This window comes from Podarcis liolepis, assembly GCF_965112155.1.
Source record: "Podarcis liolepis genome assembly, chromosome: Z".
Classification (NCBI taxonomy): Eukaryota; Metazoa; Chordata; class Lepidosauria; order Squamata; family Lacertidae; genus Podarcis; species Podarcis liolepis.
Window position 1 is genome coordinate 28,721,609 of NC_139570.1, and position 17,172 is coordinate 28,738,780.

Sequence of the window (17,172 nt, forward strand, 5' to 3'; positions counted from 1 at the left end):
CAGTTTGGATGACCCTGCAAACTGTGGTTAGGCAGAAATGGAAGAAGAATCTTCTAAACTCTTCCTTGTGGCTATGCAAGAAGAAGATGCCAATCCAAGTCTCACCATAGCCTGCGCCGTTCATACTGAAGTTTGGTTTTCTAAGGGGACTACATACAACCAAATGTGAGCAATTTTTGTTCCCTCCCTGCCCCCTGCCATGAAAAAGCATTGTTGTTGCTGTTTTAAATTTAGAATCGGGAACATTTCGAACATGACCCCAAGCAAACGTCTATGAAAAGAATGGATAACTCGAGCCAGAGACCGCACCATGGTACCACTCACTTTGCCTTCTGATACTCAATAAATGAGAGTTTGATTTCTTCACATACATCATCTTAAAATGAGATTTTTATTTGTATTTATTCCATAAACAATATAACAAAACTCAGCAAGTTAACAGTATGACGTTTCCACCGTACAGAGTCAGTCACAAATATTTAAAACCTTTGCAACAAGAACAACAAAACCAAAAAAATCTTACAAGAATAATTTACAAGAGGATCTATAAAACAGCAAAGCGCTCACAATTTTTTTCCAGTTTCCTTTACACAATATCACTACACTCTTTCACGACAATTTCTTTTTTATTACAAAATTCCCAACAAAAAGTTTTAAATTTTTTTTTCTTTGTATTTTGGTTTTTAAAACCAGAAACCTTTTAAGTGTACATCCTTTTATTAGCACCCGGAGGGGGTGCCAAAAAGGGGAAACCTCACACATACAATCACTTCACAGCACTTTTCTAAGAAAAATATACACTTACAAAATATTTTACAAATTGGCACACTTAAAAATATACAAGATTTTGTAGGCGTCTTAGAGTGATCCTTAAGAATTATACTTCAATTGACTCTACAGAATATTTATAAAGCTCATTCTAAAAGAAGAAGAAGAAGAAGAAAGGCAAATTATCCCCAAAACATGTTAAATTTGCAGTGTGTACACTGTTAAAAACAGAAATGGATATGTTACATTCATTTCAAGGGCCATATAGGGCTTCCATAATACTCAAGGGGAATAAAAGTTTTCTTTAGCACCATAAAACAGTAAGCAACTGAATAAAGAGGTGCCTCTGGTTCTATGGAAGTTAAACTTAAGGAGCAGTACATTCAAATCTCTGTAGGCAGCAATTAAAAGTGCCCACAGCCAGGGCTGCGGGTTACGAAACAGAGCATCTCCTTAGATTTCTACCCTGCTTCCAACTGGGAGTAAAAGACAAAAGGGAGTTTTAACTGGGTCTTCCCTTGCCTATCTCACAGTTTCTAAATACACCCCCTTTGTGCTTCTGATTCTGTCTCTACAAGGGTAGTGGTAACTAAAAAAAGGCTATTTCTTTCTTCCCTTTCCCCGCACCAAGTGTTCAACGTCTCAGTAAACTCACCTGCTAACTCTGCTCTCTCTCTCTCTCTCTCAAACATCCTTCTGCTTTGCTTCAGCTCCAGTTTATCCCCACCCCCCACCCCCCAATGGCTCTTACTCCATTGTCATTAGTGTCACTTAATTACCTGAGAAACAGATTTTTGTTTTTTTTGTTTTTTTAAGAAAAAGCCTTGGTTCAGCCAAAGATATACCATACTTTATTTTAATTCCACCCCCCTTTTTTGCATCTTTTTATTTTAAAAAATGGTTAGCTCATTGAAAAGAAGAGAGGGGCTCATTCTCAAACTGGTATTGTGGAGGCTCAAGCCACAGTTCCTCAGAGGTGCTTGGGGGAATTGCAATATGCAGAGCTGAGAATGCAAAGCTTTAAATGCTATAATCTAATACAACCTACAGTTCATAGACTTGTCTCTTTCTTAAACACTGATCTCAGTAGCCTTGGTTCAGGCATAATGCAAAATGATTTTCCGTAGTTCCACTGGTGCAAGTAATGCTCAGAGGGGCGGGGGCCAAGAAAAGAGAATGGGTGGGTTATATGACCTTTATTTATTTATTTATTTAAACATTATATAAGAAAGTAGTTTTGCCATATGAGTGTGGTGTGGATACTACTTCCATGTTCCCTTCTGGTAAACAGCTTGGAGTGTGTTTCACTGTTTGACCACAGGTAAATCTGGGTCAAAAGTAATGTGTGTAAGCCACCAGCAGCAAAGTCTCTCTCAAGCAACTCCTATCTCCTAAAACTACCCTCTCTAGCTTTGTTGAGAATTTCACATTTGGCAACCTGCTTCAAAGCTTCCTGGGGATTTGGAGTGTGTGCTAAAATGCCTTGTGGTAGCCACAATAATGACAGTTGTCACATTATAATGTTAAATGTGTCAGAATGCCAAAGTCCCTGCTCTTTAAACAATTCTGCACTCTGGTTCTCTGACATCTGCGTTGAAAAAACATGCCACAGGGCAGCAGCTTTGAAGGGTCCACATGTCTACATTTCAGCTTTCCCTTCAAAACACTCACAATGGGTGGCCAGGAGTAGGTTGGGCTCTTATCTGCAAGTATGTAGAAGAGAAAGGGCATGGTTTTATATGCATGCTGTAATAGTCAAAACGGAGATGAACCTTGCATTTTTGCACTTGGATCCTAATACCAAAATCTTAAAAAGTGGCTCTAATCTTCACATTTGGAGGTTTAAAACACATGGTAGTTTTGGCACAGAGCTGAAAAAGGGACCACTGTTGGTGGTTTGTACACTTATACCACTTCTGCCTCTGGGAAATAAGTTCAGTAGGTTTTTGTATTCCTTGAAAAAATCTGTTTGAGCAAAGGGAACAGTGGGGGGAAAAAGAAATGTGTGTACATATCATGGGGAATTCTATTTCTTTTCCAGCCCCTTTGAACCCTTTTGAAAAATACCTGTCCAGCTTCAGTATAAAATTAGGTGGCCTCTCCTGTTTAGAGGCAAACCTCTCCCCCAAAAAGCATGGGAATAAATTCAGGTGCTCTGGACTAGGGGGGCTAGGGGCAGCTTGCTTGAAAACAGCATCAATTTGGACTTCCAACAGACAAAAACATTGCATTCTCACCCTCCACCTCATATACTTGTTGGCTTTTAACTCTGTTTAGAACCCTGCTTGACATTTGGTTTGCAAACAGTTTTCAGAAGCGTTGCTGGCCTGATAATCTTTGTATAGACATGCCAGGATTTGCTCTCACTTCATGTATAAATGCCACAGGGGTTTTAAGAGCAAGAACGAAACAAGAGCCAGTGGAAACCCAGGCACCACTTAAGAAGAGTTGGGAAGGAGAGCAAGTTAACCAGTTTATACCAATAGGTGGGGCAGCCGATAGAAAAGGAAAAAAGAAAAGGAGAGGATGCCAAGAAGCAGGAGAGGATGTATCATTGCAGGAACAAGCCAGAGGGTGGGCATGAGGGCTTCATGGCAGAGCAACAGGGAAGTAAAGGGAGATGTACAATGGCAGCAGACACCATAGCTTCAATGTTCCAGATCTCTAGCTTGGGGGTGGACAATGCAATGAAACAGAAAACACCAAATTGAGCCAAGTGATGGTAGAGATGGGGGTGAGGTTTTTGGCAAATGCAGGAATGAGAAAAAAGGTGCTTATGACAATGCTAAATTGAGGTAGCAGTAAGGAAGGTGCACAGCACACAGGTTGGCAGTGCACCAATATGTTTGTTTGTTTGTTTGTTTTTCTAGGGGGGGGTTTCCAAGGGAAGGGGTGGAGAGTGAGTCTGAGAACTCAAGCAGTACAAATGAATGTGGGGGGGGGGTGAGAATTGAGTACAAACAACTTTTAACAGAGTGAGTGGTAAGACGACAAAAGGCTGAGAGAAATAGAGTGTGCATGGGAAGGCGGATACACAAGGAGCTAAGCGAGCAGAGGAGGCAGCACCTGTCTGAACTAAAAACAGGGAATGGGGAGAAGTTGCAGAGTGGGGAGGGAGACACCTGTATTACGAGTGCAGGTTTGTCAATATACTGCAAAAGAGAGAATCACCGTGTCCTTACATCCTGTATGCATGTCCTATTGCACAATTAGGAAACACAGTAACTATTGCTGCATGTTTCAGTACAACATACCTTATTATGTGTTGAATGTATGGATCATGATACAGGTTTATGTAGGAACATGGGGTACACGAAACATCAGTTCAGGGTCAGAGTGGAGGGAATCTGCTTTTGGCAAAAGACCTCGGCCACAGCAAGCCAAGCTTTCCACCATGAGGGAATCCTCTCCCCACCCTTTCCTCTCAAGAAGCCCAACTAGAAGCAGAGCTGAAAAAGCACAGCTGTGTCACACTGTGTCACATTCACAGGACTGGGCATTTACTTCTCAGAAGGCTCTGCAGGTACATAATGCCAACCTTCCTCAAATCTGGTGCAGGCTGGAGAACAACAGTAACCAGCTCATATCCCAGGGCTGTCTCTGCAAAAGGTGTAGGGTGGCACCTCTGCTCACCTACACCTGCCTGCCCTGTGCAGGGAGTGGAAGCCAGCATTACTTCCACGCATAGCATACAAGGCCAGTTTACATGTTAAGGCTCAGCTCCCCTGTGAGGTGACGACTTTAAATTAGGTGGAATCCACATATACAGCGGAATGAGGTGGTAGAACAGATTTACCACATCAGATTGCAGGCTGGGAATACTGTTTTGGATTGCGGGGGTTAGAGGAGGGTAGGAAGTGCTACTTTTAATTTAAAAAACAAACCCTAGTGCATGATGTTTAAATTTCTACCATTTCTTGTTGTGCTAGTTTTCTACTTGCAGGGAGCTTTTCACATTGGGGAGCATAAAAAAAAAATGTAACCCCTGCCCCACCTGTGGCCTGTAATGGTACCATCCATTCTACCACCTTGTTCCAGGCTTTTATACCTCACTAGCTTCATGTTCACCAACTCCCCATGCAGTTTGGGCCACATAGTGTTCTTCAGACCAGCATAAACTTTTAAACTATTTTTAAAAATGAAGCCTGTGCAGAAACTCTCTGCACACAAAAGCCCCCACCCTGCCCCCTGGTGTCAGCCATGAATGGCAGTGACACAAAGCAGTGTCCACATGCTTACTATATGTGAACCAGCATCACAGAGGTGCACTGTGACATGTTAATTAGCATGGGGAGCAGTAAGTATTTCAGGCAAGGGGGTGGACTAGAGGGGCCCTTTGGGTCCCTTCCAACTCTATAATTCTATGGTTCTAAGTAGTTTTTTATTTTGCAGTTGTGGAAATCAAACCACAGGGCCTCTCACAGGTACTTGGAATAAAGAGGAGCACCAAGCATGAAAGTCAAGACAGGGTATTGGGTGGGTGTGGGTTTGTGCAAGCTATTTGATCATGCAGCAGCTGCAACAACACATCACAAGCACATCCCAAGACAGGGATTCAACATGGTCTGGCTCAATGGTTTGTTTCAAGTACATAGCAAGTCTTGAACTTGCTATGGGCCAATGGTGTGTTTGAAGCATCCACATCACCAGCAGCCATTGGCCCCAAAGAAATCCACTCTGCGATGGCATCAACATTCTCCAAATCCTCCCACAGTGGGAGATGGTGCTGTGGCGTAAGACATGGGGCCAAGTATGTGGGCTGTGGTGGCCTCCCCTGTCCACCCTGCAGTTAGCAGAGGAAGAAGCCTGATGAGAAAGAATACTCTTTGAGTTTGCTTGTTAACTCTGTATTTTATAGCCGGGAGGAAGGTAATAAACATCAGTGGGGTTAGGCAAAGGGAGAAAGAGAAGCACCTGCAAAATGCAAATTGAGATAGAGGATGTTCTTAAAACAAATAAATTTGCTGGTGGGGGCACATTGTATATGCACCAGTGAGATCCTGCCAGTGGAAAGGAGGTGAAGATGGTGGAGGTTTTTAAACAGGTGGGGTGGCCATCTGTCAGGGATTCTTTAGTTGTGATTCCTGCATTGCATGGGGTTAGTTTAGCTCAGGGTTTCCCAAACTTGTGTCTCCAGATGTTTTTGGACTACAATTCCCATTCTCCATGCCTAGCTAGCAGGACCAGCGGTCAGGGATGATGGAAGTTGTAGTCCAACAACAGCTGGAGATCCAAGTTAGGAAAACCCTGGATTAGCTGAAACTTGGGAGTCCCTTCCAAGTGTACAGTATCATGATCGTAGCATCCTACCAGAGCCAGCCCACCCATTAGGCCATGTGAGATGTCTACCTCAGACATCAGGATCTGCCCAATCCACAGGGGCAGCAGATCTACCCCACCCAACACATAGGTGCCACTTCTGCTTAAAACTACTTTCAGCTGCTGCCCCTCTCCTTCCTTGGCCTTGTCTTCTAGCTTGGCTCATGCTTCCTTTTCACCCAGAAGCCCCCTGTGAGACAACAACTCTGCTGACTTTTCACTGAGGCCAGAGAGGGACAGCAGTTGAGAGGACCAGGAAGCGGAGGAGGAGGAGGAGGAGGAGAAGTCTAAGCCACTACTTTACCAATGTTGATCTTCAGCCCTGCTTCTTCCCTGTGTGGATCTCCACTCCCTCCGCAGATCATTAAATGTATAAAAACCAGGTATGATGACCTAACAGCTTGCCCTTGCTCCCAGTTGTGCTCGTTTTGGGAGAATCTTTGTATATTTCACCTAGTTTCCATTTGGCTCCAGTGACTTTCCTTCCCCTGATTCCTGAGTCAGTTCAGTTCTGCAGTGACTGAAAGCAGAGAGAGATTGCCTCTGATTCTCGGGCTGCAATTCTGGCCAGGGTGTTGATTCTTATTGAACATCCATGGGGTTTCCTCTTCCTACCCTGCGTGTAATTTGACGGGCCATTTGGATCTCGCCTGTTCAAAAATGGATTGGGCAGATTCCCTCTCCAAATACAGCCAGGCCGGTACAAGACATTTTGACACTTGAGGAGGACTCCAAAACGGTGCTCCCTCTCCTCGCCAGGGAAGAAAGGAGTCAGGGAAGATCTACAGCAGGAACAAGGGAAGGGTCGGGGGATAAAGATCAACCTTGGGAGCTGCTGCCCTAGGTGGATCCTGCCACCTGAGGTCACCTCACCTCACCTTTGCTCATGGATGGCTTGGTCCTGCATGCAGCTGCCAAGCAAAGGTGATTCTCCTGTTAACTCTTTGCCCTCTTCCTAAAATGATTGGTAGTAATGGGCTTTTTTTTTCTTTGCTAAACACATATACTAGGGAAAGTGTGGGATTTACTTACAAGTAAACATGCACAAAAGTGGGTTGCACATGCAATCAAAACATTGCCTTTAATGTCACTAACACCTTCATGCTTAATTAAGAGTATCATCTCATGTAATTTGGTGGGATTTACTTCTGGGCAAGCATGCATAGATTTCAGTAAACCCCATTGATTTCCACAGAATTTACGTTTTTGTTTGTTTGTTTTGTTTATTGCACTTATATCCCATCTTTTTTTCCAAGGAGCTCAAGGTGGTGTGCATGGTCCTTATTTAATCTCCGCAACAGCCCTGTGAGGTAGGTTAGGCTGAGAGGCGTTGGCTGGCCCAAGGTCACCTAGTGAGCTTCATGGCCGAGCAGGGATTTGAACCCTGGTCTCCCAAGGTTGCAGTCTGGTACTCTAACCACCACACCTTGCTGGCTCTCTACTTCCAAGTATTAGTTGTGGGTTAGGCTGTGAATTTAATTTAATTTAGAGGGGAAATCATGGTGGCATGACCATGGCAGAGGAAAAATTGGTTTCATTTTTTAAAAAAAAGGTTTTTGGTTGCTTGATGCTTATTTTAATTTTTCCTTTCTATGGTTGCTCTGCTTAGCAGGCACGGTTTTTGTTTTGTTTTTAAAAAGAAAACCTCTCATTACTGGGTCACCCTTAAAACCTCTGATTTCTAAACTTGTTGATAGTTCTCCAGACTGTATTCCACAGCTGGAGCTAGCCTGGAGTGGGGAAAGATATCCATTCCCTTTCAGTTCTTGATAATCATGCAAAAGGTGGAGGCATGTGGATGTAGGAAACATATAGAAAACCGTATTGTTCAAATATTAGCATCCATTATAAAAGTTACTACATGCTAGCCAGTCTTCAGTACTCCCAGCAAAAACCTATGCATGCTTATTCAGAAGTCAGCCTCACCATGTTCAGTTGGGCTTATTCATAGGTAAGTGTGCACAGGACTGCAGATTTAGCTGTATTCCCAAAGTTTCTGCAAAATTAATCTCGGGATGTGTTTGATATCTGTGTGCACATATGTTGATGGGTGTGCACAGCAAGGCACCATGCAATGCAAAGGTGGCCATTTTGGATACTACGGGAAGATTATCTTGTTTTGAACTGTATATTGTATAACAGTATCCCCACCCCCAACTATACCTATTTTAAATCTTTTTTCATCCCATTTATCTGTTGAGGGTGTTGTACACAATCCCTTCCCTCACAAATTTCTTTCCTCACAACAATCCTGTGAGGTAGACTAGGCTGAGAGCTGAAGGTGACCATGTCAGATTTATGAGAAGGTTGGGATTTGAAGTGGATATTTGAATGTTTTACTGAATGCATTGAGCAGGCAGGGCGGGGGAAATGCAGGGCTCACACAATGATTCTTGGCATCGGAACTGAATGTTAAAAGCAGGTAACGGCTTCAAAGTTCCAGAGAGCACAAAACATCAGTGGGTGGTGGCTACAGTCATGTGCATTGGAGTTGTGCTTAGAAGTCTGGTTTTGTACTCTACCCCCCCCCCAAATAAAGTAAAATTTATTCCACAGCTAAACTGGCAGGAGAGGCACCATTCTGTGGTTTGCCTCAGGTGCCAAAATGTGCTGGGCCAGCTCACCCACGAGGCAAGATGAGGCAATTGCCTCAGGTTGCAGAGCCTACTTGTAGGGAGGAAATGGAGGAGGCTACCCACTTAGGTCAACTAGAGTCTGCTCCTGCCAAGCATAATTCCAAGCCTCCCACAATGATGGCCTTTTATTCCCCACCTCAACCATTGTGTAAGGTTGTTTTGATTCTTCCCCTTGTTTCTGATACTGATCTCTATTCCCCTCTTATTCCTAATGTAAATCTTTATTCTCCTCTTGCTCCCAGTGTAGATATTTATCTTTGCCTGCCCCTGTTCCTGATGTAGATCTTCGCTCCCTCCTTCTTCCCTGGTGTGGAAGCACCATTTTGTGGTTCACCTCAAGTGCCAAAATGTATTGGGGCAGCCCTATCAGGCTCCTATGTGATCTTAGAACTAAACCACCAAGTAGCACTAAGACTGACCCAGAGTCAGCAATCTGACACTTCCTTCTTCAGGATGTAAATGAGTTAGGGCTGACATCTCTAACCTGGTGCCCTCCAGATGATTTGGACCAACACAGCTGGCTGCGGTGATGGGAGTTGTCATCTGGAGGGCACCAGGTTGCAGAAAGCTATGCAAGTGTATTGCTTTCAGGGCTGCAGCAAAGCAGTCTAATGGTTAAGGTATCCTTTATCTTCCAATTTACAGGAAGAGGAACTTGGCTAAATATTCAGACAGCCCCAATGAATGTGAAAGAAAGGTCAGGTGCCAATCAGGCCAAAACTAACCTCTGATTACCCATACTTTCCTGTATAGAACTATTCACCAGATTTTGTTTTTAATGCCCCTTTCCACCTTTGCTTTTAGCTGATCAGATACAATATCTGCCTGAAGGAGAAAGATATTAAAATAGGCACCACTATAGGTGCTTCCACATGGCAGCTTGTTGTGCTCATGCATGCAGGCTTTGTGGGGGGGGGGGGCAGAGTCCACATGATGGGACTCAAAAAGCAACCACCACCTTGCCCTTGGAATTTAATTCAGATTTCAATTTCCATGAGGTTTTTATTTTTGTTTTACTCGCTAGATTTTCTGTGGAAATGGTAAATCCCGATTGAAATGTGAAGCAGTATGGGATGGCATCTTGATGAAAACGGTATTGTATGGATCCCATGCAAAATGTGAGCAGCAGCATTTCCACAATCAGCTGCTGCATGGAAGCATCCTATGAGCCCCAAGGCTATAATCTGGAGGAGTAGGAGTCATGACTGTGCCACACTGAAAGGAACAAAACAGGACTTTGCGGTAAGTAGCTGAAGACCCTTGGTCACTTCAATGCTTTCCTTCCCTCTTTGGAAATGCCCTTAAATCCCTAGTCACTTTATCATTTCCCAGTGCAGCAGGTCCTAATCTTAGCTACATTTGCTTCCAAAAGGCTACCCAGCTGAGAGGCCTTTTCCATTATCAAGTTTTCATAAAAATCAGTAGCAAAATGTACAGGCTCAGGTTCACAAATGTATTTTTTTTTCCCTTGGAGGAGACTTGGGGTGGGGGGTAAGATTTGAAATAAGGCCTTTTGATAAAGTACATTGCCATTAAGCAGCCAGCACTTATTACTGTCCCCAGAATGCACTTACCCCCCTATATCTAGTCCCCAACTTGACAAGATCATAAAGAGTTCCACTTCCATATTTGTATGATATATGACGTCAACATACAAATTCGTAATTGCATTAGAAATTGTTTTTTAAAAAAACAAAACAACCCTTCAAACAATAATTTCTTTTAATCGTTTAGAAAACACCAAAGCTTGGAGCAGAGAGCTCTTCTAACAGGAGAAGCGTAGAAATGGCTACGAAACAGCTCAAAACAAAATACCAAAACAGTGTATATGAAATGCATTGGTTCCCATTTCCCCCCATCACTATTTTTTTTAGAATCTATCCCAAGTCGTATTATAAAATATAGAAAACTGAGTTACAAATATGAACAATACAACTTTGCTTTTGAAATAACCTCCAGCTACAGGTTTTGCTTGAAAGAAAACAGGCGACGGTATAACTGTTGCTCTTCATTTCACTGACTAATGTACACACTTGAGTTTCCAGTAAATTTACCTAGAGTGATTTTGTTTGATGTCTAAAACCCTCCAATCAAACACTCACAGAATGAGGTTTAAGTATTTCATCAATACTTTCCAGAGGGCACTGTAATTTCCCAGTTTCCATTTTAAAGTCCTCCTGGCCTCCCTACTAGAGGGCAAAAATTCATGAAATGAGGTAAGTTAATTTGGCACACACATGTTTAGTCATGCCCATAAAACTTTTGGTACATTACAGTATAAGTGAACATCATTTTCATAGTGGTTGCTTTTGAAGGGGGTAGCTAATCGTATCAGTGGAATGTTTACAGTAAATCAGAAGGCAAAAGAAAAATCAAGAAAGAAAGAAAATAGCTCCAGTAAACACTCACAACCCATTGTTGATAAAGAGTTGTAAAAATATGTACAGTACATCAATTCTTCAGAGTTTGGCACAATTTGTGTGGTTGTTGTCAGTAATAGTGCATCAACAACTGTACAACAGTATGACTTCTGAAACACAGGGAATACTATGTTAGATTTGCTGTTAAAGATGAAAAGTCCCACAATTTCAAAGTTTTGATTTCAGCACTTAAACACTTGAACATATTACAAGGCATTGTTATATATATATATATCTTTCTTGAGCAAGGAAGTGGTGGGGGGACAAAAAAGAAAAAAGGGAGGAACCCAAGCAAGCATCAAATGTCTTTCTAGAAAAAGGTGTCTCTTCTCCAAATACAGGTTTTTAAAAAATGCTCTCTGCTTTAAGAAGAATGTAGTCTGTTTCCCTGCAGAAAAACCAAACATTTTATGCCATCTTAGTTAGGTCAGGTGGTGTCATGTATGCTCTAACTTGGATAGATGAAGCTTTATGGTGCCAGTTAGGATATAAACAGCAGGGGGCTAGAATGCAGACCCAGAAGCCACATGGTGCACAACTAGGAATGAGTTGTCATTTTGCAAACTAAATGCTGTGTTTGTTTGGCTTTTTTAGGGGGAGGGGGGATGCACCACCTCTTTTTTCTCTTTATTTTTCAAACCGAAAAGTTAAAAAAAGTCTTTTCCTTTTTTTGAAAGCTTCAGAAAAAGGGAGAGCACAAAACAAGCCCTTAAAAATAAAACAAATGAATACAAACTGAAGAAGCCAAACAGCAAGAAAAAAAGGAGTAGCCTTGTTAATTTGTTTTTAACCCCAGCCAAGCCAGAGGAAAAAAAGTTTGGTCATTCTTTTAGGTAGCTTGCAAGAAATAAGTATTTTCATGCACTTTTGAGAACATAAAGGAGAACAACCACCAAAAAATATTAGCAGGTAGTAGGGGGAGGGGGCATTCCAGCGAGTTTGGTGCAGCATTACCTCAGTTTCTCAAATGAAGCCGTCGCAGACGGGTCCTTACGGACCTGCTCACGCTCCGCTTGCTTTGCTTTACAGTTGTCATCTCTCAGTGACTTAGAAGTGGATTTATGCCGATACAGCTTTTTATGGGTGGGCTCGTTTTTGGCTAAAGTGCTCAGGTTACTATAGCTTTTATCAAAAAAGGGAGAGTGAACGTCTGGGGAGTACCCAGCTGAACAGTTGGGACGTCCAGGATCACAGGAGGCAGCTCGGCCGCTGGCTTTGTTCAAACCCTTGTTCCCTGGCTTGTGACTCTTTGCCGTTGCAGAAGAACCACCATTCACCTTTTTCTTGGACTCTTGTGATGTGCCAGCCAGGATCTTAAGAGTTTTCAATTTCAGGCTGTTTGATTCAGGGGGCTGGAATACATCAGAGGCATTGTTATGAGAAACGGGCCCCCACAGTGGCTCAATGGAGACCTTCATGAATCTCTGAACATCTGCCATTCCAGATGCTATGTTTGACAAAATGTTGGACGGCTCCTCAAATTCCCTTTGATCGTCATTGAGGAGGCTGTTAGCATTACCTAGGCTTGCTTCAGACCAGCCTCCGCTGTTGTCCTTCCCCAGGGCCCATTCCCCAGGGAGCCCGTTAGGCTTCCCTATCTGGATGGAGGTCGGGCCACCACGGTGGATGGATTCCACCAGCGCTTTTGTCGCTGAGGCTGAGTTGTTCAGTGGAACTGCTGCTCTCCCACCAATGCTCAAAGCCTTTTCGTCATGAGCTCCAGCCACATTCTTCCCTTTCCTTGTTGATTTGGGAGGCTGTCTAGAATTTCTGCTTTGCCCCTTCTCCGTCCCTTTGCTGGCTTTGGGTGATTTTTTCCGTACGGTTTTCTGTGGAGGGTTTGGGGTTGCACCCATATTTTTATTGGATGAACCTTTCCTCTTCGGTTTTGACACTTTACCGTTGCTGTTAATTTGGCCAGATGGCTCATCAAATGTTGACAGGCATGGGCCCTTTTCAAGAAGGCCGACAGAATCTTCGTCATTAAACATATGGAACTGGAATTGGTGGTTATTTAAAGTAAATCCATTATCAGCCTGATCTTGGTGCGTCTGGAGGACCCCACATCCCCACTTGACTTTCTCAGGGTTATTCAGCACAGCCTGGGAGCTCTCAGGAAAACATTTCATGGCCCCCAGTGGTTTGACTTCCGACCCAGTTATCTGTGGGGAAAGGTTAGGGGTATCTGGGGGAGACATTTCTGAAAGAGATGATTGGCGGAACTTGTCAGGAGTGAAGTTGGAGATATCCAAAAGGTCCGTAGACTCCTTCAAAGGTGTTATTTCATCTATGCTTTGCTGAATCACTAGTTTGGGGCTGCAGTGGGCCAAGAAATCATCTGCAATGTCATCTTCACCATCCTTTTCACAGGACTTTAAACTTAGGGAACTGAAGTTGCTGGAACTAACCGACAAAGAGCCCACTGAATCAAAGCTAATCAGCCTCCCGTCGTCTGTGCTTAGTGCACCTTGTTGGAACTGAAAATGCCCCTCTCTATTATTGAAATGACACGACTGGAAAGATTCCTCTGACTGCGACTGCTGGCTATCTGACATGTACTTTTTTTGGTATGGCAGTTTGCTACTATTCAGGTTTACTTGACTGTATCCAGAGGCTGGAGGGCCATCTGCACCTGCACAGCTCCCGAACTCTGCAGCCGACTGTGCAGGAGCCTCCCGCAAATCACTCGGAAATTCCTGGCTGCTGCCACCGGATGCTTTGCTTGCTGGCCAGAGGCCTCCGAAGCTGCTGGGCTCCATCTCCAAGTGGCTTGGTGACTGCTGCAGCTCTGACTCTGGCGGGGACAGGACACAGCTCTGGGCAGGTTGCAGAGTGCAGAACGGCTTCTCTGCTTGAAGAAGGCCAGGGAGGGGCTCCTCCTGCTGCTGCTTTGACTGCTGATGGCTGAAGTAAGAGATCCCAGTGTTGCTTGACAAATCAGAGGCATCTAACAGTGTCTGCAGATACCCTCCAGGGATGAGGGGCACACTGGCAGCAAGATTAGCAGACGTAAGGGCCTTGTCTGAAGAGCAGGTGGTAGCTAGGAAAGCTGGAGGATTTTTAGCAACCTTATCCTCCTTGTGCTCGGTAAGGCGAGAGCCATCTGCAGGGCAAGGACCACTTTCACCCATTGCAAGAGGCTCCTGGTTCTCCAAGGCTGGCGAGGCCTCTGCCAGGCTGGCCTTAATCTGCTTGCACTTCAGCCTTGCTTCGCTTTTGAACTTGATCCTGCGCAACACTTTCCTCTCGGGCCCTTTGAATTCCTTTGGTGAGGCAAGGCTCGCGATGTCATTCAGCTGCAAGCTGTTTGCACAGCTGGGTGTTGCAACAGCCAGGGTCTGCATCCCTCTTGGGCCTGCATCGCTATCTCCAATTCTGCGGCAAACCTGCCTTGGGTCTGAAGAACAAGAGCCGGGCTTGGCCATGGGTTGCTCAATGGCTTTGATTCTTTGAATCCTGTGCCTATTGGCCAATTTGCCTTTTCGCTTCCTTGGGTGAGGCAAGGAGGAGACCTCAGAGCCATTGAGATATAAACCTTGTTTGCACTGAAGTTCTGATTTCAGTCGGTTCTGCCACTTCTCTTGCCAAAAGCTCTTCAGGGGGGCCATCTTGGCATATTTTTGCAAACGTTCTTCATTCAGGGTCACTGTAATTTCACTGGGATCCACTTTTGAAAGCTTGACAAGCATTTGTTTTTGCCCTTTAAAGCGGTTGGTAATGATGTATTTTATGATGACTGGGGGCTCCTTGCGAGAAACTTTTCTCCTTTTCTTTGGGCACCATTCATCATCATCCTCCTCCTTGGGTCCATCTGGGTGCCCCTCCTTCTTATCCACAATCTTCTCGCTCTCAATGGAATCCACATCATATAGGTAATCATCGCTGTATCTCACTTTTCTCTTTGCTCGCAGGCCATAGTTCTGTTGTATGAAGGAACTGGAGTGGTCTCTGGGCAGGTACTTATTGCAGTCCTTAAGATTTTGGAGAACATCAAAAGAAGATTCAGTACAGGTGCTGTCATCACTGAAGTCCCCGGGATCCTCTGTGGAATTAACAAGTTCCAAGAAGTGGTTTCTTTTGGGAGAAATGTACTGTACCACTTCTGTACTGGTGCAAGATTTGTTTAAGGCAACTTTCTCACTCTCCTCATCGTCATCCTCCCTTCCTCCATTTGCCTCCTCTTCCCCCCAAATGATGCTTTCCTCAGATTTGAACTGGGAAGTATCAGTGGCCCCTCGAGGCCCCCTCTTCAGGGCCATTCGGCCTTCCTTTTTAGGGCATCCACTGAGCACGTTTGGGAAGAAATTAAGCTGGGCATCGTCCTGCAGAGAACCTGCCTTCTCCTTCACACTGTCTTGGAAGGACTCATACCGAATTTTTAAGGAGCAGACGTCACTTCCCAAGTTTGAGTCATCATCAAACATGTAATTATCCACATCTTCCTCAGAAAACAGGTTCACAGAAAGCTCATTTTTGGAGCAAAGGTCGAGCAGCTCGATTTTGCTTTCACTGATGAAAGATTCAAAATAACCCCACTCCTGGCTGGGATTTGTTAGTAAAGGTTCCTCCCCATTGCACTTGTCTAAGAGTAATCCCTCATAGTAATTTTTCTGAGTGGGGTCCTCTGAATCGCTGTCAGATTTCTCTGCATCTCTCTTGTCTGCTGCTCTTGATTTATGCGCAGGGAAGCTTAAGAGTTGGTCTGAAAGCAGTTGATCCCCATATCTCATGGTTTCCCCTGTGCTCATGCAATGAATCCCTATATCAGAGACTGAACAGGTGTCATAATCCCTATTTATATCACCCACTTTCAGGCTTATTCCTGGCTCTGAATCAATGCCATCCTTTGATTCGATAAAGTAGCCCAGGCAGGTCCGGCTCGGCTGCATCAAGCAGTCACCAGTGAGGGCTGAGATGCTCCCAGGTTCCATAATGTTGAATGGAGCCTTCTCACAGTCTCCGGGCAGGGACCAGGTGCTCATGCCCTTGGAGATGCATGATGTGAGTGAAATGGCGTGTACAGAGGAGGAGTCATCAGAAATGTGGTCAGTTACATCAGCCAGCCTCAGGGGAGAGGGAGGGTTCAGCCAACAGGACTTCTTTGAAGCCGGGGCCTGCTGGGCGCGGCTGCCCCCTTGGCTTTCTTTCAGAGCACCTGGGAATGACAGCGGTGGAGATGGAACTGCGGCCTCTGCATCCTGTGAAGCCTTCTCTTCCCCATCCAGGTCTTGTGACTCTGAAAGAATGAGAGGGAAAAGGAGGGGTGGAGAGAAAAGGGAGCAGGAAAAATAAGACCCTCGGAATTTTCAATCTGAATCTTCATCCCTCCATGGAGGGTGGAGCAAATGGTTCCTACGAACCAAATGATGTGAAAAATAGCATTATTATTATTATTATTATTGCTGTCAGTATACCGATGTTTATTCACTTAATTTATTTGATGTTACCTTTAAAACACACACGCATATACACTCTCACTCACAAATTAAAAACAACCCTTAAACTAGCATATCGTGGCCATGTACCAATGAAGAACAGCACAGCTAATCCCTGTTTGGTGTTTAAATTTAAAACATGCTCTAAATTAATATTCTCACATCAAGCTGGCCACAGACTAGGTCACTGTACAGAGAAATTTTAATAACAACAACCCAGCTATTAGTTTGAAATTTAATTTCCATGTAGACAGACTCATGAACAATATTAATTATTTAACCTTCTCCTATAATGCTTGTTGATCATGCTCTGCAGCAAAATTTCACTGTGGAGGAGGCTTTTTAATATATATATAACACCACTTTCAAACTCTCTTTTTTAACTCACTAAGCTTTGATGCATAATATGCAGCTCAGATCATTTCGAAGCAGACAGCTCCATACACAAACACATTGGGGGGGAAAACCCCTTTTCCATCCCATTCTCCAGGGCTCTGGTGCTTTGGCCTATGTTTACCTGATGGTCAGGCTAATTACTAACCAATTGTCAAATGAAATGGAGTGAAAAAAGTCATAAATAAAATATTATGTATG

The 17,172-nt window shown here is 44.0% G+C and overlaps 1 protein-coding gene across 2 annotated transcripts in view; it reads right to left on the reverse strand.

The window, feature by feature from the left end:
• Positions 1-372: 372 nt before the first annotated feature.
• NEXMIF (neurite extension and migration factor) overlaps positions 373-17,172 on the reverse strand; it is a 219,434-nt gene continuing 202,634 nt past the window's right edge. For both annotated transcript variants that reach the window (XM_083484954.1, XM_083484953.1), the window contains one exon: positions 373-16,379. In XM_083484954.1, the coding sequence (XP_083341080.1) occupies positions 12,094-16,379 (4,286 nt within the window). In that variant the 3' untranslated portion in view covers positions 373-12,093. The remainder of the gene's footprint in view (positions 16,380-17,172) is intronic.